The sequence below is a fragment of the Mustela putorius genome, unplaced genomic scaffold, assembly GCF_011764305.1.
Source record: "Mustela putorius furo isolate JIRA1106 unplaced genomic scaffold, ASM1176430v1.1 tig00000738_pilon_pilon_pilon, whole genome shotgun sequence".
NCBI classification, from domain to species: Eukaryota; Metazoa; Chordata; class Mammalia; order Carnivora; family Mustelidae; genus Mustela; species Mustela putorius.
The window spans coordinates 1,032,253-1,055,885 of record NW_025421463.1 but is presented as its reverse complement, the minus strand read 5'-3'; the positions used below and the strand labels follow the sequence as shown (position 1 = coordinate 1,055,885).

At 37.4% G+C, this 23,633-nt stretch overlaps 1 protein-coding gene across 4 annotated transcripts in view; it reads right to left on the bottom strand.

The window, feature by feature from the left end:
• SMC1B (structural maintenance of chromosomes 1B) overlaps positions 1-23,633 on the bottom strand; it is a 76,193-nt gene that overhangs the window by 39,791 nt on the left and 12,769 nt on the right. For 3 of the 4 annotated variants that reach the window (XR_200775.3, XM_004771116.3, XM_004771114.3), the window contains exons 2-11: positions 23,389-23,577; positions 20,902-21,014; positions 20,613-20,816; positions 17,216-17,454; positions 15,020-15,278; positions 13,957-14,097; positions 8,786-8,868; positions 8,006-8,213; positions 4,933-5,118; positions 3,424-3,603 (exon numbers count right to left, since the gene is read on the bottom strand). Coding sequence is in view for 3 of the 4 variants with exons in the window: in XM_004771116.3 (XP_004771173.2) it covers positions 3,424-3,603; positions 4,933-5,118; positions 8,006-8,213; positions 8,786-8,868; positions 13,957-14,097; positions 15,020-15,278; positions 17,216-17,454; positions 20,613-20,816; positions 20,902-21,014; positions 23,389-23,577 (1,802 nt within the window). In the remaining variant the exon portion in view is untranslated. Of the gene's footprint in view, positions 1-3,423; positions 3,604-4,932; positions 5,119-8,005; positions 8,214-8,785; positions 8,869-13,956; positions 14,098-15,019; positions 15,279-17,215; positions 17,455-20,612; positions 20,817-20,901; positions 21,015-23,388; positions 23,578-23,633 lie in introns of those variants that run through there. The other variant, XM_045083703.1, reaches the window with a different exon arrangement.

The window sequence follows — 23,633 nt, the reverse complement described above, 5'->3', positions numbered from 1 at the left end:
TCTACTGCATCAACTTCAACTGTTTCAAGAAATAGAATCTCAGTGTTATAAACTGCTAACATAGATTTTATAATTTTTATGTTATGTGGATTATACATATTTTTATTTTTATTTTTATTACTATTTTAATTATTTATTTATTTGACAGAGATCACAAGTAGGCAGAGCAGCAAGCAGAGAGAGAGGAAGAAGCAGGCTCCCCGCTGAGCGGAGAGCCCAGGACCCTGGGATCATGACCCGAGCCGAAGGCAGAGGCTTTAACCCACTGAGCCACCCAGGCATCCCAGATTATACATCTTTTTAAAGTTGCCTTTCACTGGTATGAAAATGAAAATTTTCATGAAATGAAATGATAAATGAAAATGAAAAATGATATACTTTATCATTTTATTTCTGAACAGATAAGAGAGTCAAATATTTCAAAGTTCAAAAGATACAAGACTGTAAAGTGGAAAACTCCCCTGGCCCTTGCCACCCATGTGCCTTCCTCCCAAGAAATAATCAATGCTGTGAATTTCTTATGGATTTGCCCAGAAATGCTTTTCATAAACAGATACATGCATATCTCTTATTTCCTCACTATTTTACACAGATGGTCACATACTATACACTAGTCTACATATTAGTTTTAAAAAAACTGAATAGATCTTGGAGACTGTCCCATACTTGTATATAGAGAACTTTATTCTTATTTAAGGTTGCATGGTATTCCTTTCTATGAAAGCTCTATAATTTTATTGGACTAGTCTTATCTAGATTGTTTCCAATTTTTCCTGTTACATAACAGTGTTTAATAAATAAATCTTGTATATGCACCATTTCATATACATGTGAGTTTATCTGTAAGTGAAGTTCCTAAAAACCACAACTGGTACAACTGCCCTTCATGGAACTGATACGAATTTATATTCCTACAGCAGTAAGTGGGAGAGCCTCTTTCTTCATAAAGTGTTAATCAAACTTTTTTAACACTGCTCAATCTGACAGGTGAAATGAGTATTTCGGTGTGATTTTAATGGGCATTTCCCATATTTTAAGGGAGGATGAGTTTTCATATTTAAGAAATATTTAAGAAAATTTTATTTCCATTTATAAAATATTCATATCCTTTGTCCATTTTTCTACCTTGTGTTCTTTTCCTCATTGATTTGCAGGAAAATCTGCTCTTTCCCATGAGCTGTAATTGTTGTCCCTGGTTTGCCATGTCTCTTGAGTTTGTTTATGGTCCTTTTTGCCATGCAGAATTTCTTTAGATTTATGTACATGTGCTCACTCTTTATAGATTTGAGTTTTTTGTCATATTGAAAAGGTCTTATTTTTTTCTGACATTAAGAATAAATTCTCCATGTTTTCTCCAAGTATACCTACAATTTCATTTCTTACATTTATACTTCAAATCCATTCAAAATGTATTCTGATATCAAGTGTGAAGTTTAGATTCAGCCATATTCTATTCCAGATGGCACCATTTTTTCAAATTATTGTACCCTGAATTTTATTCTTTTGCTCAGTGTTGTAATTTTTGGAAAAATGACTTTTCATGAATTATTAGCTAGTTAATGACATTTTTCTGGGTCTGTTTTCTGCCCTACCATATTAAAAAGGCAAAGCATAAACCTTCCCATATACTTTTCTGAGTAACAATCATCTAGTTTGTGGGAAAGGAAGCAAATAAGTGGAATAATCACGTGTTTAAATAGGTTCCAGATTTTAAAATTTTGCCATGTAAATTTTAAAAATATTTAAAAATTGAGTTATCATAAAAATCCTGATGCTCAAACTATAGCTTAGCAGAACTGCTCTAACTTATATTATGTAGTTTGTATACACTGTATGTAGTTTATATATAAAATATCATTTTGTGATTTCACCTGCAGTATTTGAATTAAAAAAATTCTAAAACATGATATCAAGTCTATAGAAAGATAATCAAGTCCCTGGAAAACCAAAAGCACAATGAAGACATCAGATGATTCCTGAGAAAATGTGACATCTATCTAAACATTTTACACATCCTAAAACAGAGAAAATTCTATAGATGGAATAATAATGATAGGAAGAAGATAAAAGTCTCTAGACTATATTTAAGATACAAATAAGACAAATGAAGCAGATTAAAATTCTGAAATAATGAAAAGAAAACAAGAATCAGTCTTGCAGGACTAAGGCATTAGTTACTGCAAACAAGAGGTAAGCCATAAACATGTGCTGAATGAAGGAAAGGATTAAACAATCTTGCCTTCATGTGACTTCTTTAAATTGATCACATAAATCTTCAAAAGCCAATTTTAAAAACACATTTTACAAAGATACAAAAATCTATTATAGCATAATTAGATAGCCAAATAAGGTACCTTAGTAGCTCACTTATTTTGCCTCCTTAAATTTAATATGTAGAAATCAATGACAGTGATTACTAAAACAGTGACTGAATTCTCAGAAAGATTACTGAGAGAAGTACTAAAATGTCTGAAAAATTAATCATGTTATTAGATAAGCTAGTAAGTTTAATACTGAAAATTCTTACTTTTAATAAGAAGAGCCTGTTTTGCATTAATTTGCAACTGTGGACATTCTAGATCTAATGTGTAAATTAACTATCGTTAAAAAAAAATGATTAGCACTTTGTGAGAGCTATTTGTTGGGCACTCAAATGAAATTGTGCACATTATTACTGAATTTAACCCTCTAGCTCTACAAAATAAGTGCTATTATTTCCCCAATTTTAGATGAGAAAATTAGAAGTGCAGAGATTAGCCTGAAGTCATGTAATTAATTACTAAGTAGCATCACCGGTCTTAATTCATAACTTGGGCTCCTGGATACTGGGTCATACTTCACAAATATAGTTTAAAAAAAAAACAGGTAATTTTAGGAATTTAACATTCCTTTACTAAATAGAAACTGTTCAACTGAGTAAAACAATATTTTTAAATCAAAATCAAAATCATTCCCTTGAGATTAGGATTCAGTGACTTCATCTCAATTACGCTATTTCTATAACTTTAAATGTGTTAAAACCTTGAATGTGTAAAAGGATAGTGTCTGCATTAAGCTATGGAAGAACTAAAATAAGTACCTAAAATCTTTCCCCTGGTATTCAGAAACACATGCATTACATATGTGAATGCCAGGAAAAAAATCAGAGATTCACCAAGGACATTTATTTAGGCTATGATTACAATAAATCTAATTTCCAAAATATAATTTATGATAATGGAGAATATAATAGAAATTAATTTTTTGAAAATTCAACCGAACATTATAATAACAACCACTAAAGCCATAACTGTCTTTGGTTTTACACTACTTTTCCTCCTGAAAGAGAGCCTATGAAAACATATAGATATTTATGTGGATATAGTATGTTAGTCTTATAAATACTGCTTCAAGTTATCCCAGAGTATGATGTAAGCCTCTTACTTTCCGTCTCTCAGGTCCACCGAATGCGATATGCCTTGCTTCTTCCACAGTCTCACAGACAAGGCCATTTCCACACACAAACTGAATTACTTTCTTCAGCTGAGGAAACTGAGTCTTTATGACATCAATCACCATTTTACAGCCTTTTATCTCCCTTAATCTTTCATTGATTGGCTTGATCTAAAAGGTTAAAAAATATTTGATATATTAGATACACTAAAAACCAAATACTACATCCTCAAAAGGCATAAATAAGCATAACAGCAAAAAAAAAAAATTTAACAGTACATACTTATTTGTAATAAAATTTTGACAAGAACCCGAGGAACTATATATGTTGTGGCTCATGTAACATTTAAAGAAAACACACTTCAGCAAAAAGCCAGAAGACATAATTTCCAGATTCAACTCTGCCACTGACTGGTTAGGACAAAACAATGCATGAGAGATGTTCCATACTCTCAAAATTAGGGTCCAGTGGGAGATAATACCCATTTACAATAGGTGTCAAAAGAGTGGCACATCATGACCAGGAAAGCCTCCAGACCTTCTTTGATACGAATTCCAAGCTGGGTTTGTAAATATATTTTTTTAAAAAGCATCTGCAATGATTACTGAAGAACAGCAAGAATGACCTCGTTTTTATGAGAAGAAGCCACCGAGAAGTAATGCCACCGAGGGACTGGGAGTGAGCGGCCGGCAGCCCAGGCTAGGGCACGAGCTCTAACCAGTGTACAGCACCTGCCGCTCAGCATCTTCAGAGCTGGAACAAGGAGGCATTTTCCTTAGTGAGCAATAAAAAAACCAGTAAAGGGCATCAGCTACAATAACAGCAAAGTCCTGCCCCAGGAATTTACTCTGGATCCCCGAACGCCTCTCAATACATACTTAAAGGCCCCAAATTTAGTCTGTGCACCAAGGGCTGCTGAGTGTTTACTGCAATGTCTGTCACTCTGGGGCTGCATATTTAACAGCTGAGATCAGGTTTGGCATTTCATGGAGAGACCATACGTCTTAACTGTTCCCACAGTTCGCTATGGAACAAAAGAAATTGCTGGCAAGTAAGCTAAAGTAATGTTCTCAAAATCATCAAGGTAGAATTATAGCAAAACTAATTTAGGAAGAAATATAAAATCAAGAATTATTATTCTTGGCACGCTTGGGTGGCTCAGTCAGTTAAGCATGTGCCTTCAGCTCAGGTCATGATCCGGGGTCCGGGGATGAGTTCCACACCGGGCTCCCTGCTCAGCAGGGAGCTTGCTTCTCCCTCTCCTCTGCCTCCCCCCCTGGCTCACACTCTCTCGCTCGCTCTCTCAAATAAATAAAAATCTTAAAAAAAAATGATCATTCTTCGCCTACCGATACATTAACACCAGCCATTCGAATGACTAACTGACATCCAAGCTATGATTTTTTCAATCACTACCATAGTTTATGGCAATAAAGACACACTTTAAAAGACAAGATTTTATCACGACTAAGCACTAATAAATATTACAAATTTCTTACATCAAGGTAATCCAGAGCAAGGAATGTCTCCGGTTCAGCTCTTTCTTCCTTCAGAAATCGAATACAATCTTTTGCTACCTTTTCAGAGGCTACAACAATGGCAACCATGTACCGGCCAAAAAGTTTAGTAACAGCCAACTGGTATTTCTTGTGAATAGGATGACAGAGTTCAAGGAGTCTTCCAAACTTAGCAGGTTTCAAAAAAGGAGAAAAACAAACATATTATTGAGGAACATATAATTCATTGTTTCTTATGTAACAAAGCATAAGAGCCCAAAACTAATTTTATAAAATTATAAACATATTTGAACAGTCTTATTCAAATGGACATAGATTTCATCATGAAGTATCCATTTGGATGTAGCACTTCACCAAAGAAAAGAGCTGTGAGTACTGGATGGCTCAGTGGTTAAGCGTCTGCTTTCAGCTTAGGTAATGATGCCAGGGTCCCAGGATGGAGCCCGGCATCGGGCTCCCTGCTCAGCAAGGAGTCTGCTTCTCTCTCTCCCATTCCCCCCAACCAGTGCTCCCTTTCTCGCTGTGTCTCTCTCTGTCAAATAAATAAAATCTCAAAAAAAAAAAAAAAAGTAGCGAGGAGAGATTAGCCTTACAAAGGTATTAAAATATTTTATAAGGCTCTGATAATAGTATTTGTCCGCTCTCTTACTCATTAAGTAAGAACCAGTGAGGCACCTAGTACATGCGGATACTCAGCTAGACACTGTGTGACCATTACCGAATAAAACAGACACCCTGGCCTTACCAAGCTTTTCGTCTAGTAGGGAAGAAAGATACAAATAGCAATTACGAGCACTTACGAGAGCAATTACGAGTACAAAATGCAGCAGTAATCCACACTGTGATCCAGCACAATGTGCTCTGAGAGTGCGTACTAGGGACCAGGCCGACTTGAGGAGGCAACGGGACTCCTCCTATGAAGAAGCGTTATCTGAGGTCTGAAGACTGGTCAAGAATTAGACTGAACATCAACACCTTTACTAGAAAATGTCAGAATGTCAGCCATCCTGTATCGTCCTGGGAATACCTGAAGATTCAATTTTACATCTTCCTACTCTTTCTTCATTTGCTAGGTTCTACTTCAGGAATACCAATTTTGTTATGATAGACCGTCACTGACTTTACTGTTTATCATCCTGCTCTTTGTTTTTTCCGTGTCCATTCACCTGTGATTAACTCAAACCTTACTGCTAGGTTAGTAATCTGACTTCCAGCTGTGTAACCCATTCTCCTCGCTACTTGACAATCTATTAGTTCAGTAATACTGTTTGTTCTTTTTTTTTTTTTTTTAAAGATTTTTATTTATTTATTTGACAGAAAGAGAGATCGCAAGTAGGCAGAGAGGCAGGCTCCCTGCTGAGCAGAGAGCCCGATGCGGGGCTCAATCCCAGGACCCTGAAAGCAGAGGGTTAAACCTCTGAGCCACCCAGGTGCCCCTACTGTTTGTTCTTGATTTGTTTTCATAGCTCTGCATTTTACTTTTCTTTGCTTTAGCTCATATGTGAATATGGTTGTGCAAATTCAAGCTCTTATGGGGGATTTTGTTCTGTAACCTTCTCCCAGACTAGGCTCTTAGACTTCCAAGTGCTTTTTAAATTACCATTTCTCTTCATTTTCTATGGACCTGTATCTACCATACTGACTGTTTTCACCTTGCTTACATTTAAGGTGGGCAGCTCTGTGCAGAGCCCGAAGTTGCTGTGCTGGCTAACTGTTTCGCTTGCCTCACCTAGAGTGGAGATGGCTATCTTCTCTGAGGTGATGGACCAAGTAGTTTCTGATCTAGACCCTCAGTATTTTCTGATTTCCTAGCTTCTTATGGCTTGTAAGACAGGGACAAGTGAGGGTTGAGTTGCGGCTGTGTGTGTCTTTTGTTTGAATATCTGTTTTACTCTTTCTTAAGTTTTTCCTTGCCAAGGAAATACCTACGGCCTCTACCATGGGGCAGGGGTGGGGGAGTGTGGGTGGGGAATCCCATTTCTGCCAAAGGGCTTTGAATTGGCCTTCACTTCCATCTAAGAACATTAGAGGTTCATGTTCCTTGATTCACCACTTTTTTAACCAAAGGAAACAAATAAATGTGTGTTGGCTTTTTGCTAGATTAAGGGATATTAGGGAAGGATTCTCAGGAAGTAATCACTTTGTTAGTTTTCCTTCTGCAGAGTTAGGAACAAGAAATGTTACTGTTTAATCTTTTCTTTTTAATCATGGACTATCACCATTTTCTGAAGTTCTGGCATTAGATATAACAGCCACTTCTTTTGGTCGTTACACTCATTTTCAAAACTAGTTTTGCCATTTTCTCTGGTATTGGGGGGAAGGATTCTGTGACCTAGCTTTACTCCTTCATCATGATCTAGAAGTCAAGGCCAGTTTCAAAACAGTTCATGCGGCTAACAGTATTGAAAGCTAAAAGGAGGTTCTCACAAACTAAGGACTGCACAGTGTACACCGGAGTTGGTGACATGAGAGTCAGAGGCCACAGCCATAATGCCAGAGGAAATAATTCTGTGAAGCTGACACCAAGCAACAGGTTAGCTTTTGCTGTATCTGGGCTAATGAAATACATTAGCAAAAGTGGGTATGTGTATCCACGTATCAGCTTTACAGAATAAAAATTCATTGTTTCAAAAGTATGCCAATGATACCTACTGAAAATATATTTTTTAAAAATTGAAACCATGAAGAATATGCAGTTTGAGACTATCTGCCTGGGGTGGGAGGGCCAGACTATCTTATGGCACCTGTGTCCTTTGAGGATACTGGTCAAACTTAGATTTTTTGGGTAATAGGTTCACACTAATGTTTCCTTCCAATAATGACTATCTATATACACTGCTGAAAGTTATCTAAATTTTGTTGCAATTATTTACTATTAAGTTTTAAATATAAACAATCAAACACAAAACTAAAAGATTTCTGAAACAATTCTGCTTTCTAAAAGCTAATAATTTCTAATAATAATTAGAAATAATTCTGTTTTCTAATAACATTCCTAATCCCAAATAAGAAGGCTTAGGCTTTTTGTTTCAATTAACTATTCATCTCTAATTACCACAGAATCTGGGTAAAGTCTTTTCAGGTGCTCCAGAACCTCCGCTCTCTTTTGCTGCCGGTTCCCCTCATGGTTGTCAATCCCAGCATTCTGCAGTTCATTTCTAATAAGATTCAGTTCCTCATTAACTTCAGACATTCTTGATTTTGTGTTTTCAATTTCACCCACTAGCATTTCCTCTTGCTGTTTTTTCTCTTTCAAGCAATCCCTGCATAACAATAACAATAAATTACACAGCAAAAAGAAAAAACAAAATTTAATTACAAGATACATTCCACTGTGGTCTGGCATCGCAGGGGAACAGAATAGTGTTTATCAATTTTAAGTGATGAAAAATACAATAAAATAAGCCTAGCACCAGACATGGTCAAAGAGATTTTGATCATTCTTTGTTGATTCAGAAGATGCACAGTTCTGAATACTGAGGAAGTAAGGATCGATTGCTATAACAAGAACAGTCGTTGTGGGCTTAGTAATAAGTAAACACAAACGAAAAATAAAAGTTCTGGTGGTAGGATACTTAGGTTATATTAGTTTTCATGACCTAACTTTTATTATAAAATATCAATACCAAAATTACACATTTGAAAGTTTATATTTTTAAAACTTACTGTATTTACTTATATGGTTAAGTATAATTTTTAATTATCCTCAAGGAAATTAAAAAAAAAAAAGAAGTGAGAACTTTAGGATACAGTCGGTGGAAGCTTTCATTTCATGAATATTCCATAAATATACCAGACACATGAGACCTGAGAAAGCCATAAGAACTGTACCCACATGCACGTTTTTGTATACTCCTCCAACTTTTCTATTCTTTTTTTATGGTCTTCTATTTGTTCTTTTATTTGTTTTAGATTTTCCTAAAATAGGGAAAAAAACATAAAATCAGTATCGGCAACTCCAAACAAAATTATTTTTCACCATATTGCTAGAAATGACTGTAGAATTGTAAGATATTTCAAATTTGAAGCACATCAAATATAACCTTATGAAAACACACGTAAGAGCAATGTTTAACTCTGAAAAGGCAGTAAGGGATAGAGCTTTGTGATTTTAAGTGTCAAGGCTCAAATCCTGGCTTCACCATTTACTAGATAGCTGACCTCTGGTAACTTCTAAGGGTTGATTTTCAAAGACCTCACATATCTCATATGTGTTCCTCAAACTAATTCATTCAAAGAATATTTATTCTCTGGCTATCTTATACTAGGTATGAGAGATATAATAATAAACAGAAGGGGCACCTGGGTGGCTCAGTTGGTTGAGCATCTGCCTCGTGATTTCAGCTCAGGTCACGATCTAATAGGTCCTGGATAGGGCTGCTCGTAGGGAAGTTTGCTTGGGATGCCATCTCTCCCTCTTACTCAGCCCCTCCCCCCACTTGTGTATGTATGCTCTCTCTCTCTCAAATCAATCAATCAATCTTAAAAAATAATAATGGACAGGACAGAGTCTCTGCTCTCAAAGACTGAGGGCTGGTGGGAGGCAGTCAATCACACAATGATTCCAGGACAGTGACTTGGTGTTACAATAGCACAGGAACCTGCAACGCAACAATGGGCCCGTGGGACTAAGACTGCTCTAAAGTCTTGCTCCATTCACTTTATCACTAAATACAAGTGATGTGCTAGCCTTCAACGGCTCTCACCTCTAATCTTCCCCTGTTCACCCTGTGTACTACAGCAAGATGAACCTTTCTTACTCTATTACTAAGAGATCTAAAACCAGGAGTGTACCAAAGTAAAACACACAATTCTTTTTCAGTGTATAATACCAGGAAAGAGAAGAAATGCCAATTTTCATGTGGAAAAGGACAAACATATTCTATAAAGATAATTATGTCATTTTACTCATGTGTAATACAAATTCACTGAATGAACACTTCCTTTGCCAGGTGCCAGAGTTATAACAATAAGCAACACACAGTTCCTTTGCTCTAGGATTCACATATTTTGAAATGAAAGTTCCATATTGAAATTCTATTATCTCCCTAAAGAATTCCATTCAGGGCGCCTGGGTGGCTCAGTGGGTTAAGCCGCTGCCTTCAGCTCAGGTCATGATCTCAGGGTCCTGGGATCGAGTCCCACATCGGGCTCTCTGCTCAGCCGGGAGCCTGCTTCCTCCTCTCTCTCTCTGCCTGCCTCTCTGTCTACTTGTGATCTCTCTCTGTTAAATAAATAAATAAAATCTTAAAAAAAAATAAAAGAATTCCATTCAAAGCAGCAAAAACAAGATTAATGAGGAATACCAAGTTAAGTCAACTGGAAACACCGACCTCTGCCTTTACTCCAGCCACTTTTAGGGTTTGTATCCTGCCAGTTGAGTTCCTTCCTGGTCATTACTTAGGTCAGATGGGTCTCTTTGGGGTCACCATCTGTTACACAATGAGCTCAGAACAAACTTTGGATATGGCTTAGGTTAAACAATGGGCTTTGTTGGGGCACCTGGATGGCTCAGTCAGTTAAGAGTCTAACTCTTGATTTCCGTTCAGGTCATGATCTCAAGATGGGAAGGTCGAGCCCAGTGTCGGGCTCTATGCTGGGTGTGGAGCCTGCCTCCTTAATATTCCCTTTCTCCCTCTGCCCCTCCCCCCTGCTCACACATGTGTGCATGCTGACTCCCTCGTGTTCTCTCTCTCTCTCAAAAAACAAAATAAAATAAATAAATGGGCTTTGCTGAAGAAAATGTAAAAGGCCAGGGTGTCCGCTTGACACATAATGGGGGACAATCAGACTGTCACAGTACCAGGCATTCTGGATTTGAGATGCCAGTTGTCTGGGAAAACCCAACACTGCCCAGAACCTCGTGACCTCGGGTTCTGTGGAAAGTTAAGCTCCTCCTTCCACGGAAGGGAGCCACTAGTCCTTTGGGAAACTGAGTACCGGTAACAGATTTCTCCATGTCTCTCTAGCCTGATGTGTTTTTCTTCTTCTACAAATGTTTTTATATTCAAAAGACAACTGCAACTCAACCACCACTTACTGACATCTAAGTACAAGGTTCACAATGGATAGTTATAAATCCTGCTTTTAAGACACTTCCAGTCTAGTAGAACTGTACCAATTACCTGCTTTTTCTTCAATCTGATAAGAGCCCTTAGGTATAGGTTAAGCACAATGGGTGATTAGATGAGGAAGAAATCATATTCAGGTTCTTGGTGGGGAGAAAAAGCAGGCCAGAGAAGGCTTTGTGATGTGGGCAGCTACAGAATTTACCAGGTAAAATGAGTAGGGTTTTCCAAAACTAGCATGTACAAAGGCAAAAATGCACAACGAGTATTTGCTGAAATCCATGTAAAATTTTATAATGTGACATTAATTACACAAGTGTTTTCAGAGTGGTTACTGCTCTGGTACTACATCTGTTTTTGTCCCTCCACAAAAGGTCCTTTCTTCCACTCACGGTTAGCACGCAGTTCCCCTTTCCTACTTGTTCTCATTTTCCTCTGCCAACGCGCAGCAAGACTACAATGGGAGGCTGAGATGAGACAAGGTCTGGAAGCACATCCCAGCTCCTCCACTTACTAGTCCAGTCAAGTTAACCACCTTGTGTCTCGATTCCTTCATCTGGAAATTCATTAGGTCAACAAATATTTATTGATTATCTGCTCTAGATAAGGAACTATTCCGGGCACTTGGGACCCATCAGTGAACAAAACAGAAAAATATTCCTGCTTTGTGGAGTTTACATTCTAGAGAGGAAGGCAGACAAATAGAACATCTAAGTTAAATCATGTGCTAGGATAATTGCTGTGGGAGAAACAGAGCTGGGGAATGGGGAACAGAAGTGTAGTGCGGACTATAATTTTAAACAGGGAAATCCAAGTAGGCCTCATGGAAGGCAACATTTGAGCAAAGACTTGCAGGATGTGAGGGAGTTAAAAATGAAATGTAGGAAAAGCATGTTCCAAGCAGAGCAATAACCAGTGCACAGGCTCAAAGGCAGAAATATATCTGATGTGTTCCAGAGGCCAGGAGAGCTAGATCACAGGGAATAAGAGAACAGAAAAAGAGGAGATTTGAAAGGCTAATTGGGGTGGGAGAGGTGAACAAATCAGGTAGGTCTATGTACTCGAGAACCTTGACTTAAACTTTGTGTGTGATGGTGAGCCACTGGAGGACTTAAAAAAGGCAAGTTTCATGATCTGACTTAGATACTAAAACCATCTCTTGGGTACTGTGCTGAGACTGTTGTAGAGGAGAAAAGAGTGGAAACAGGGAAACGTAGCAGGCTACCACAGTGGTATAAACAAACAAAAAGAGGATGACTTGGAACAACAGCAGTGGAAAGAAGGGAAATGATTTTTGGTATACTTTCAGGGGGAGCCAGCAGAATTTCCTAAAAGAGTCAAAAAACGGACTCCAAGTTTTCTGCTCTGAACAACCAGTAAGATTGAACTGTCATCATGTAAAATGAGAAAGATCACGTGCAGGAAGCATTTGGGTGTGAAGATCAAAAAGGCAGCTTGGGATTTAAGTTCGAGATATCTATTCAACATCCAGAATGGAGATGCTGACAAAGCAGCCAGATACATGAGGCTGTGAGCAAGAAATACCAGTTTTGGAGTCATCAGCAGATGGTGTGTACACTATGAGAATATAGGTCACCAAGGCAGAGAATGCATAAAGGAGGAAAAACCAGGATGAGAACATACTAATGCTAATATCTACTTTATGAAATTGTTTGAGGATTAAATAAACTGGGTTCATAGCAGGGCTATAAACATGTATATACACGGCCTGTACAAATACACACTATATTACAGTATTACTGCTGTTGTGTCTGGAGAATGTCAGACCTGTTTCCAGAGACATGTTTCATTTCGAAATCCCAATCATTAGCTTCCCCGTCTCTACCTTAGAGTAAACACCTGCTCTATAGTATTGTGAGACATACAAGAGCTAAGGAGCGCAAAGTGTCTAGCAAAGTAATCCATAAACATTGTTCCTCTAAATTCCAAATATCCACATATAAATCAAGTGTCTGTATAATTCAGAACAATTTCCATTTACAGTTCTTATCAGAAATGGTCCTGCTCGGGCACCTGGGTGGCTCAATTGATTAAGAGACCGCTTTCAGCTCCGGCCATGATCCTAGAGAACAGGGATGGAGGCCCTGCTCGTGGGGAGCCTGCTTCTCCTTCTAACCCTCCCACCTCTCATGCTCTTTTTTTTTTCTTTTTTTAAAGATTTTATTTATTTATTTGACAGACAAAGATCACAAGCAGGCAGAGAGGCAGGTAGAGAGAAAGAGGGGGAAGCAGGCTCCCTGAGGAGCAGTGAGCCCAATGTGGGACTCAATCCCAAGAACCTGGGATCATGACCTGAGCTGAAGGCAGAGGCTCTAACCCACTGAGCCACCCAGGCGCCCCCCCACCTCTCATGCTCTTAAAAAAAAATCTTAATCTTGGGGCACCTGGGTGGCTCAGTTATTTCTCAAGATTAAACAGGTCAGCGACAGAACAAGACTGGCAGGAAGCCAGGTCTGCCTTACTCGGGGCAGGGGTGGACACGATCATGCTGTCTCGGTCACTTCCTGTGTAGGGCATCAAGCTCCTTTTGAGTTGTGTCCTTAATGTCCCCACAGGACTTTGCATTCACCTCTATTATGATACTTGTTTGTTTTTTCCCTTCATCTATCCTCCTCCTCACCTTACTGGACTAAAATACATGTAAGAACAGAAACTATGGTCTGCCCTGGCCCATCACTACACAGAAGTGTGGAAAATACTTACTGATTACATGCATGAAGGCAAGGTCTACTTCTACCTTAGACCAAGGAAAGAGCTCCTGGATGGTACACTAAGCAGAAAACTGGGAATCCAGAATTTTTTAAATTAATTGCTTATGTCTTGGATAAATCCATTTATATATTGAAAAGCGGATACAAAAACAGAATACAATTTCATTGAAAATAATTCGCAGTCATGACTGCACAAACCAAGGTACCTGAACTTCTCCATGCCTCCTCTTCTCAAACACCAGTCTTTCTTTGTCAGCCTTCTGTTCCCACTGCAGCTTTTCCAGCTGTTGGGTCATTATCGCCACTTTCTTTCTTACTTGTTCCTTCAGTTCTCTGTAACGATCCAGCTGCAGAAGGAACAGTTAAATATTACTAATTCACATAAGAAGCATGAGAGGAAATTTTAAAGATACCATTTACTAGCAGATAATCCTATCAAAAGTTTTATATAAATTAGTTGATAGTTTGCCATGTTCTCCAGGTAAGATAATGCGAACACAAAATGAACCTCTTATTTAAACCTGCTTAGACAATACATAAGGCATTCAAAACCAACTTTATGTTTCTGTAAGAAATTCTTAGACGAGAAAGGGGATTAAAACTCATTAATGGCCCAAAAGCAAGAGTTCAGATAAAATTACAGATATTCAGATAAAATTATATTTATTTATACAGTTTGTATGTTATGATGTAAGATTATTATAAAATTAATGAAAGATAAATGATAAAAATTCAATTAAGAGAATTTTGAAAACTCTGAATTACAAATTTTTGGGTATCTACTAACAATTTATTATAATTAAGTCTTACATACCAAATTGGATATTAATTCACCACCACATTTGAACTACCTCAAATAATCAACTTTCCTCCTGCCAGTTAAGTGGTTATGTTTTTTTAAAGCCACATATATCTTATTTTTAAGTTTTTATAATATTTATAAGGAGAAAATGATTACCTTAAAAACTTAAGAACATAGTTTAATTACCTAACCTTTTTACAAAATGATAGTAGGTAGTCTTTTTGAAGTTTTTCTATAACTGTAATTAACTCACAAAGGTTATGCCATCTAATCTTATAAAGTAAAAATAGCCTAGTCGAAAGATTAAGTTTAACTCTGGATACAGGCTGAAAATTTTCAACCCCTATTAAGTTAGATGAGGATTGTCTGAGGATAATCTCTTAAAATATCAGAGAACATTCTTTAAATTGTTTCTAAGAAGCTGAGATAATAGAAATGAAAATTTTCTCATTTGTTGACTTGTTCACCTGACTGGCTTCTAGTTCAATGTCTCGCCCCTTTTGTAAGATTTCTTCCTCAACCTGCTTTTCAAAACTCCTCCATGCACCATCTAAATCAATCAGCTCTGTCTCCAGGGCTTTTATGTCATCTTCCTGTTTAGAACACTGTTTCTCACTGTCCTTTATTGATTTCTTAGCCACGTCTAATTTCTTGAGGTGGTGAGAAGTGTTTTCTTTGGCTTTAATGTATTGAGGCCTTTTCTGATTTAAAAGCGCTTCAAGAGATCTAAAAAGAAAATAAAGTTTGCTTTAAAGTAAATTAAATCTATACTATATAAAGGAAGTTCTTTTGATCAAATCATACATTTAAAAATAAATTCTAAAAATTAACTTTCAGAGACTATAAGCAGATCAGTGATTTCCCATCAGGGCTGGTGGTGGGGCTGGGTGGGGGTCGTTATGGCACAGGGGAACTTTCCGAGTGGTAAAGCTACACTGTATGATACTATAATGGTGAGCATATCACATCATGCATTTGTCAAAATCTATAGAACTTTATAGCACCAAGAGTGAACCTTAATGTAATGTATGCAAATTTAAAAAGATCACTTAGGAGGTCAGGGGATCCTAGATGGGATATAACCAAAGCATCTACTAATTACCAATCTTGGTTTGAAACTCCTTTATGGGAGGGGGTGAGGGGAAAGGAGCTAACCTAAATAACTCTGAAAATGACTCAAGTCTAAAAACTAAAACAAAAGGAACTGTACATAAGCATTATACTCTAGTTGCTAAGGCTGCTCCCCATGAGGGCACGGGTTAACAATTCTGGGATTGCTATGTGTGACTACTGGAGTTGAAAATGAACAGCAAATGGTAAGATTTAATCCCTTTTGATGGCTGAATAATATTCCATTGTGTATATATCCCACATCTTCTTTATTCATTCATCTGTTGATGGACACCTGGGCTTCTTCCCATAGTTGGCTATTGTGGACATCGCTGCTATAAACACTGGGATGCAAGTGCCCCTTTGGATCACTACACTTGTATCTTTAGGGTAAATACCCAGTGGTGTGATTGCTGGGTCATAGGGTAGCTTGACCTGGATGGAACTGGGGGTATTATGCTAAACAAAATAAACAAAATAAGAGAAAGACAATTATCATATTTCACTCATATGTGGAATTTAAGAAACAAAACTGAGGATCATAGGGGAAAGGAGGGAAAAATAAAATAAGACAAAATCATAGAGGGAGACAAATCATAAGAGACTCTTAATCATGGGAACAAAACGAGGGGAGATGGGTAGGGGGAAATGAGCATGTGACATAATGAGCAGTGGCTATTATATGTAATTGATGAATAAATGAACTTTATACATGAAACTAATGATACCTTATGTTAATTGAATTAAAATAAAATAAAATAAATAAAAAATAAAATGAAAAGCAGACTGTGGAAGCCAGGTTTCTCACTGTTGCAATGGAGTTTATAGACAGGCATAGGCAGGAGAAGGCCAACATCAACAGTGAGGTCAGTTTCATATTATCATGTATGAGACAGATGGTATGTCATACAGATTATATGTTGACATTCCTGATGTGATATGATGACAATGACATTTTATTTCTGTGGCCTTCCTCCTCAAAATCCATAAACCTTTACTAATTACAAGAAAACTATCAGACAAATACAAATTGACAGACATTCTACAAAAAAAACCTGGCCAATATTCCTCAAAACTCTCAAGGTCACCAAAAATAAAGAAAGACTGAGGAACTGTCATAGCCACGAGGAACCTAAGGAGACACGATGACTAAATGTAATGTATTCCCAATCAGAAATAGGACACTGGGGAAAAATCAGAAAATATGAGTAAAGTATGGGCTTTAGTTAATAGTAGTGTCTCAACACTGGTTCATGAATTCTGACAAATTAATAATGACCACTGGCTGTTAATTATTAATAATATTATTAATAAAATTAATATAATAAATTAATAAAAAATAATCTATCAAATAAATAATGTGAAAAGTAAGATAAATTAGGTGTGGGGAATAGGGGAACTCTTGCTATCTTTGTAATTTTTCTGTGCACTAAAAATATTTCAAAGTAAAAAAATTTTTTTAAAAACATCTACTTTAAAGGTGTCACTTATATATATTTTTTCTATCAATGTACATAAAATCCAGTTGTTAATAACTATTTTTAAGAACTCACTTTAATTCTTTTTCTGTTTGTTGTAGTTGTCTGGTTAACATTCCATGTTCCTTCTTCTTGGCTTTCACTATATTTTCATGATGGGAAAGAGACTCCTTTGTGACACTCAAGTCCCTACTCACGTGCTCTAACTCAGTGTTCAGGAAATGAATTTTCTTCTCATTATGATATAGTTGGAAAAGCTGTAATTGTATCTTGTTCATTTTCAGTTCTTCAAGGAGACTCTGATAACGTTCTGCCTATAAAACAGTACAATTCAACAACCATTAAAAGGAAGTATATTTAAAGGTGACTTTTCATATACTCAGCATTAGTACCAACAAACCATCTCTAAGAAATCAAATTACTTACTATTTATCTATTATTTATTATTCACAAGTTATTAAATTTATGAAATAATTACTTATGTCACTAAGAAATAGTATTGTCAAAAGTAGCATTATTTGGAGAAGGTTTCTGGATACAGTTATATAATACATCAGTAAATGATTTTATTTTCATCCACTCAGTGGTAGGAACAAAGAAGTGGCACCTGCTAACCTGGGTCTTTGTCCCATTTCTGTCTTGACCTCAGAGTATGGCAAGTCCATGAACACTTCTGACATCAGCTTCCTAATATGTAAACTGAAGGAAGTTATAGGACTTGTAAGGTGCCTGGCAACTTTTTTTTTTTTAAAGACATTTGAGAGAGTGTGTGCGCACACTCACATGCACACAAGCAAGGGAAGGGGCAGAGGGAGAGAAGCAGATGCCCTACTGAATACAAGGCTGAGGAGGGGCTCAATCTCTCAACCCTGAGATCATGATAACTTCAAGGATTCCAGGTAAAATTCCTGCTAGAAGATGTAATTTTTTCTGTGATCAGCAATATTAAAAATTCTAAAATATATGTAAAATGGAAGAATTTCCTTAGCATTTGTACTGTTAATAAAGGAATGGGGCACCTGGGTGGCTCAGTGGGTTAAGCCTCTGCCTTCGGCTCACGTCATGATCTCAGGGTCCTGGGATCGAGCCCCGCATCGGGCTCTCTGCTCGGCGGGGAGCCTGCTTCCCCTTCTCTCTTTGCCTGCCTCTCTGCCTGCTTGTGGTCTCTGTCTGTCAGATAAATAAATAAAATCTTTGGGGAAAAAAAAAAGGAATAAAGCGCTGCCTTGAAGGGAAATCTCCTAATCAATGATATATTCCGAGTAATATGTAAACAGCCATTTGCCATGACACGGTAATAAATAGTTGGGCAATTCAATGATTCTAACTGTCTAAAGTTTGAAGTTTAGTAACTCTACATTTCTATAAACTGTTTCAGTATATTATGGATACCAGAGTCTTTCACTGACATCATCCCTCTCCACTAACAAAACCAAGGACAAATACACATACTTAAAAATATGAAGAAACAGAGAAACATCACAATGAGAAACATATCTACCTTTCATTTATTTCTTCAAATATTAATGACTGCCTACTTACTATGTGCCTGGACCTGTTGAGGGGACTGTAGTAGAGAAGAAGATGGAAATAGTCCCTGCAGGGCACCTGGGTGGCTCAGTGGGTTAAGCCTCCACCTTCGGCTCAGGTATGATCTCAGGGTCCTGGGATTGAGCCCCGCAACAGGCTCTCTGCTTGGCAGAAAGCCTGCTTCCTCCTCTCTCTCTGCCTACCTCTCTGCCTCCTTGTGATCTCTGTCTGTCATTAAATAAATAAATAAAATCTTTAAAAAAAAAAAAAAAGTCCCTGCTCATATCAACTTACAAGTTAGTTGTTCTAATGGTGGGAGGGGGAATGAGAGCATAAACAAGCAAACGTAATAAACAAGGTAATTTCATACAGCAATACATGTTACCAAAAAATAGGGTAATGCAATAGCACTAGGGAGGGGCGCCAACTTAGATTGGCATGTGGATACCAAATGCTTTCCTGAGAAAATACCTTTTAATGACAACTTGAATGAGAGAGTACTGGCCATGGAAACCATCAGGTGCACAGTTGTCTGGCAGGGGAAACAGCAAAAGCTCAGAGCTAGAAGTGAGCACATTATGTTCAATAAACAGTGAAGGTCAGTGTGGTGGGAGAGGAGAGGAAACTAAAGCTTGCGAGGTGGGTAAGGGGCCATATAACTACACCGGGGAGGGACACTAGAGGGAAGCACTGCACTGACAGAGATTTTGGTTTGTTGTTCAAAAAAAAAAAAAAGATTTTCTTTATTTATTTGAGAGAGAGGGTGAGAGAAAGCATGAGAGGGGAGAAGGTCAGAGGGAGAAGCAGACTCCCCACTGAGCAGGGAGCCCGATGCGGGTACTCGATCCTAGGACCCTGGGATCATGACCTGAGCCGAAGGCAGTCGCTTATCCAACTGGGCCACCCAGGTGCCCACTGATAGAGGTTTTATGCAAGAGAAAGACAGACTGATTTCCATTTGACAAAGATTATTCTAAGCACAAATAATTATCAACCATAAATAAGACACTATACTAGGCATTGTGAAGGGCAACAAGAAATACCACAGAGCAGTCTCTGTGCAGTGTGTCTGTGGCCTCCTAGAGGTTCCCAGGACGCTCTGAGGGAGCTCCTGAGGTCCAAACACTTTTCATAAGCCCTCATTTGCTTTTTTCATTGTGTTGACAGTTGCACCGATGGAGGATAAACCTGCTAGGCCTTCACATAAATTTGGTTTGATGCAGGAGGTAAGAGGTTCTTCTATTAAGCCAAGTATTAAGGAGATGATAAATATGTAAAACAATGCCACCCTTCTAATTAGTTTAAAAAATGCAGCTATTTTTCATAAAAATACGTCATTTATGTTAATGTATGTTTACTACTGTTTTAACATTGACTATTAAAAAATATGTATATATTTTAAAATTTAATTTTTTCAGTGTTCCAAGATTCATTGTTTATGCACCACACCCAGTGCTCCATGCAATACGTGCCCTCCTTAATACCCACCACCAGGCTCACCTAACTCCCCACCCCTTCCCCTCCAAAACCCTCAGTTTGTTAAAATACATTTTTTAAATTTCTCAGTTTCAAATATAATAAATATTGGTAGATATAAGCCACATTAACCCAAACTCTTTGGGGGCCTTATACATTTGTAAGAGTGCAAGGGGACCAGATCCAAAAGTTGAAAGCTTCTGTCATAAAAGATATAAAACCCCCAAGCTTATTTTTAGTCAGTAAAATCAGATATTTTTGTGGTTAAAGTTGTACTGCCTATTAAGGAAAAACAAAAACAAAAAAAAAATAGAAACTACATCAAAAAGTTTTTTTTTAACAAATAGTGGACTTTCTTTGTCTTACATTATTTTTAACATCTTGTTAGTAACCGCAAGCCAATACCTAGCAATGCTAACAAAGTCTTTGTGTCCGACACTTACTGGTTCCACCATCACAACCTTACCTCTTCTTTCTCTAACTTTGCATGTTTGCGTTCTGCGGCTACATTTTTCTTCTTATTAAAATTAAACTGTGCATCCTCTTCAGCTTTCTGTAACTTTCTTTTCTTTTCCTCATATTCTCCAATAAGCTCTCCTGATGTGCTGATCTCCTCAAAAAACTGGGTTCTTTCTTTGGGTTTTTTCATTGAAATCGACTCCACAGTTCCCTTTTAAAAACAGTAAAGCACATCATATAAAATATATGTCTGTATTTTCAAAATCATGAACAAACAAACCAGTACAGCTCCTTACCTGAAACACTAGACAGTTCCGTGCTTTGACTATTATGCCTATTTTTTCCAACTCAGCTACGTACACAGAACGACTCACTGGATTATCATCAAAATGAAATTCTGAGCATCCCCCTAAAATAAAAGAAAAAAGCTATTATTGGAAGTAAAGATACCAGACATGTAACAACCATTCAGGGTTTAGTAAAATTACTTCTCTTATTGAAATGGTCAGTTATGCAACAACATACCTGTTATTAATAAATACATTTAATCAGTCAACAAATATTGAATTACCACCATATGCCAAGGAGTATTCTACAGCAGTGGACAAACTGAATGAAAGTCTGGATCTCAAGGAGTTTAAACCTTCCAATGCGGACACACACAAAAAGGAGCTATGTAAGTACAACAATTACCACATGAGAAAACGTTAAGTGCTAAGGAGTAAGAGAGCTGGGAGGGGGACATGGAAGTCTCTGTGTGTGGGGAACAGGCATTCTGGTTTTGAATAGGATGTTACCGTCTGAATGTCTGTGCCCCCTCTAAATTCATATGTAGAAATTTTAACTCCAAAACGTGATGGTATTAGGAGGTGTGGCCTTTGGGAGGTGATTAAGTTGTGGCTGTGGAGCGCTTGGGGACAGGATTGCTGACAAAAGAGATCCCACAGAGCTCCCTAGTTCCTTCCACCAATGTGAGAGCATAATGAGATGTCTGCAGCCCAGAAGAAAGCCATTCATTGGACCATACTGGCAACCTGATCTTGGACTTCTTGCCTCCAGAACAGTGAGAAATACATTTTTATTCTTTATAAGCTATTTGTTACAAGGTCACTGTAATCAAAACAGTATGGAACTGGCATAAAAACAGTCATAGAGACCAATGGAACAGAACAGAGAGTCCAGAAATACTGCATGATCTCAGGTATATGCAGAATCTAAAATAGTTAAACTCACAGAAACAGAGATAGAATGGTGGATGCTAGCGACCGGTGGAGGGGAAAAATGGGGAGAGGTTGGTCAAGGGTTACTAAGTTTTAGTTATGCAAGGTAGTGAGTTTTGGAGATCTAACGTATAGTAATGTGACTACAGCTAACAATACTGTATTATATACTTCCAATTTGTGATGAGGGTAGATCTTAGGTATTCTCACCAGAAACACACACACTCATCAACATACAAAGAAAACAGTAACCATGTAAGGTGATATATATGTAAATTAGCTTGATTGTGTTGTTCATTTCACAATGTATATAAAAACAGATGTATACCTTAAACACATGCAATTTTTAAAATTAGCATTTTTTTTCTTACAAGTAAGTTTTAGGCCCAATGTGGGGCTAGAACCACGAATCCAAGATCAAGAGTCACCTGCTTGGGGTGCCTGGGTGGCTCAGTGGGTTAAAGCCTCTGCCTTCAGCTCAGGTCATGATCCCAGGATCCTGGGATCAAGCCCTGCATCGGGCTCTCTGCTCAGCGGGAAGCCTGCTTTGCTTCCTCTCTCTCTCTGCCTGCCTCTGCCTACTTGTGATCTCTGTCTGTCAAATAAATAAATAAAATCTTAAAAAAAGAAAAAAAAAGAGTCACATGCTCTTCTGACTGGGTCAGCAGGAGACCCTAGATAGATATATGCAATTTTTACTTGTCAATTATACCTCAATAAAGATGGGAAAATATAAATTTATGATGATTTTTTAGATAAATAGAGCAGGCTAGGTAATCTTTGCTGCAACAGAGATTTTTGAATAAAAACCCAAAGGAAGTGAGAAAACTCACCGATAAAGATATCTATGTGGTAATGTGGTGAAATACTTAAGTTACACACTAAGGTATAAGTATTTCCACAATTATCAGCGGCTGAATCTGGGGAAAGTTAATAAGAGAGTATTTATACACTAGAACATTAAGACCATGTTCTAGTACACAAGAACAAAACACCAAAAGCAAAAGACCAAAACCAAGACATGCCTATTTTACAGAGACTTTGTAAACTCTTAGCATATAGAAAAGATACACATAAGCAACTCTCAGTCTTGCTTACTCAGGAAACAAGGGTTTATTTATCAAATTCCTGTTTCCTGAATAAGTGACAAAAATGCAAATTCAAATATTTCACTTGGGTTGCTATTTGGTGATAGAAAAACTTCCAATACAAACCAAAAATATACATAATAATCAGTTTGTCACAAAGAAAACCATAAACCACATATGTAGAGAACCTCCTTCATTTTAACCTAATAACCGTCAAATAGAAAAATGCTATTTGACGACAGGAAAATGTGAACAAATCCATCTAAAGAAGACTCTTAGTGGAGAATCAAACAGGTTCTATTACTTGCTTCTGAGATTTGCCATCTAAGAGGAAGAACCCCCCCCCAAATCTCTAGTTTACTATGCCAGTGGAATAACAAATCACACCCTCCAAAAAAAGAGAAGAAAACAGATGATCTGACTTAACTTTTGAAAAATCAAATGACTCATAAGCAATTATCTACCAAAAAAGTACCTCGGATAATCCTTGTAAATGTTTTCTCTTCTCCACTTTCCTCCACATACACAATTTTCACACTTGCAGAAGAGGAGACGGGTCTTCCAATATGTGCTCCGTGAATGAGTTCTTGAATATTTTTCACTCTTAAATTAGCTGTTTTCTCTCCCATTACAAAACTAAGTGCATCCATTACATTAGATTTTCCTGGGAAAGAAAAGAGAGTAAAAAGTTACTCCTTTTTTTTTTTAATTTATTTTTTA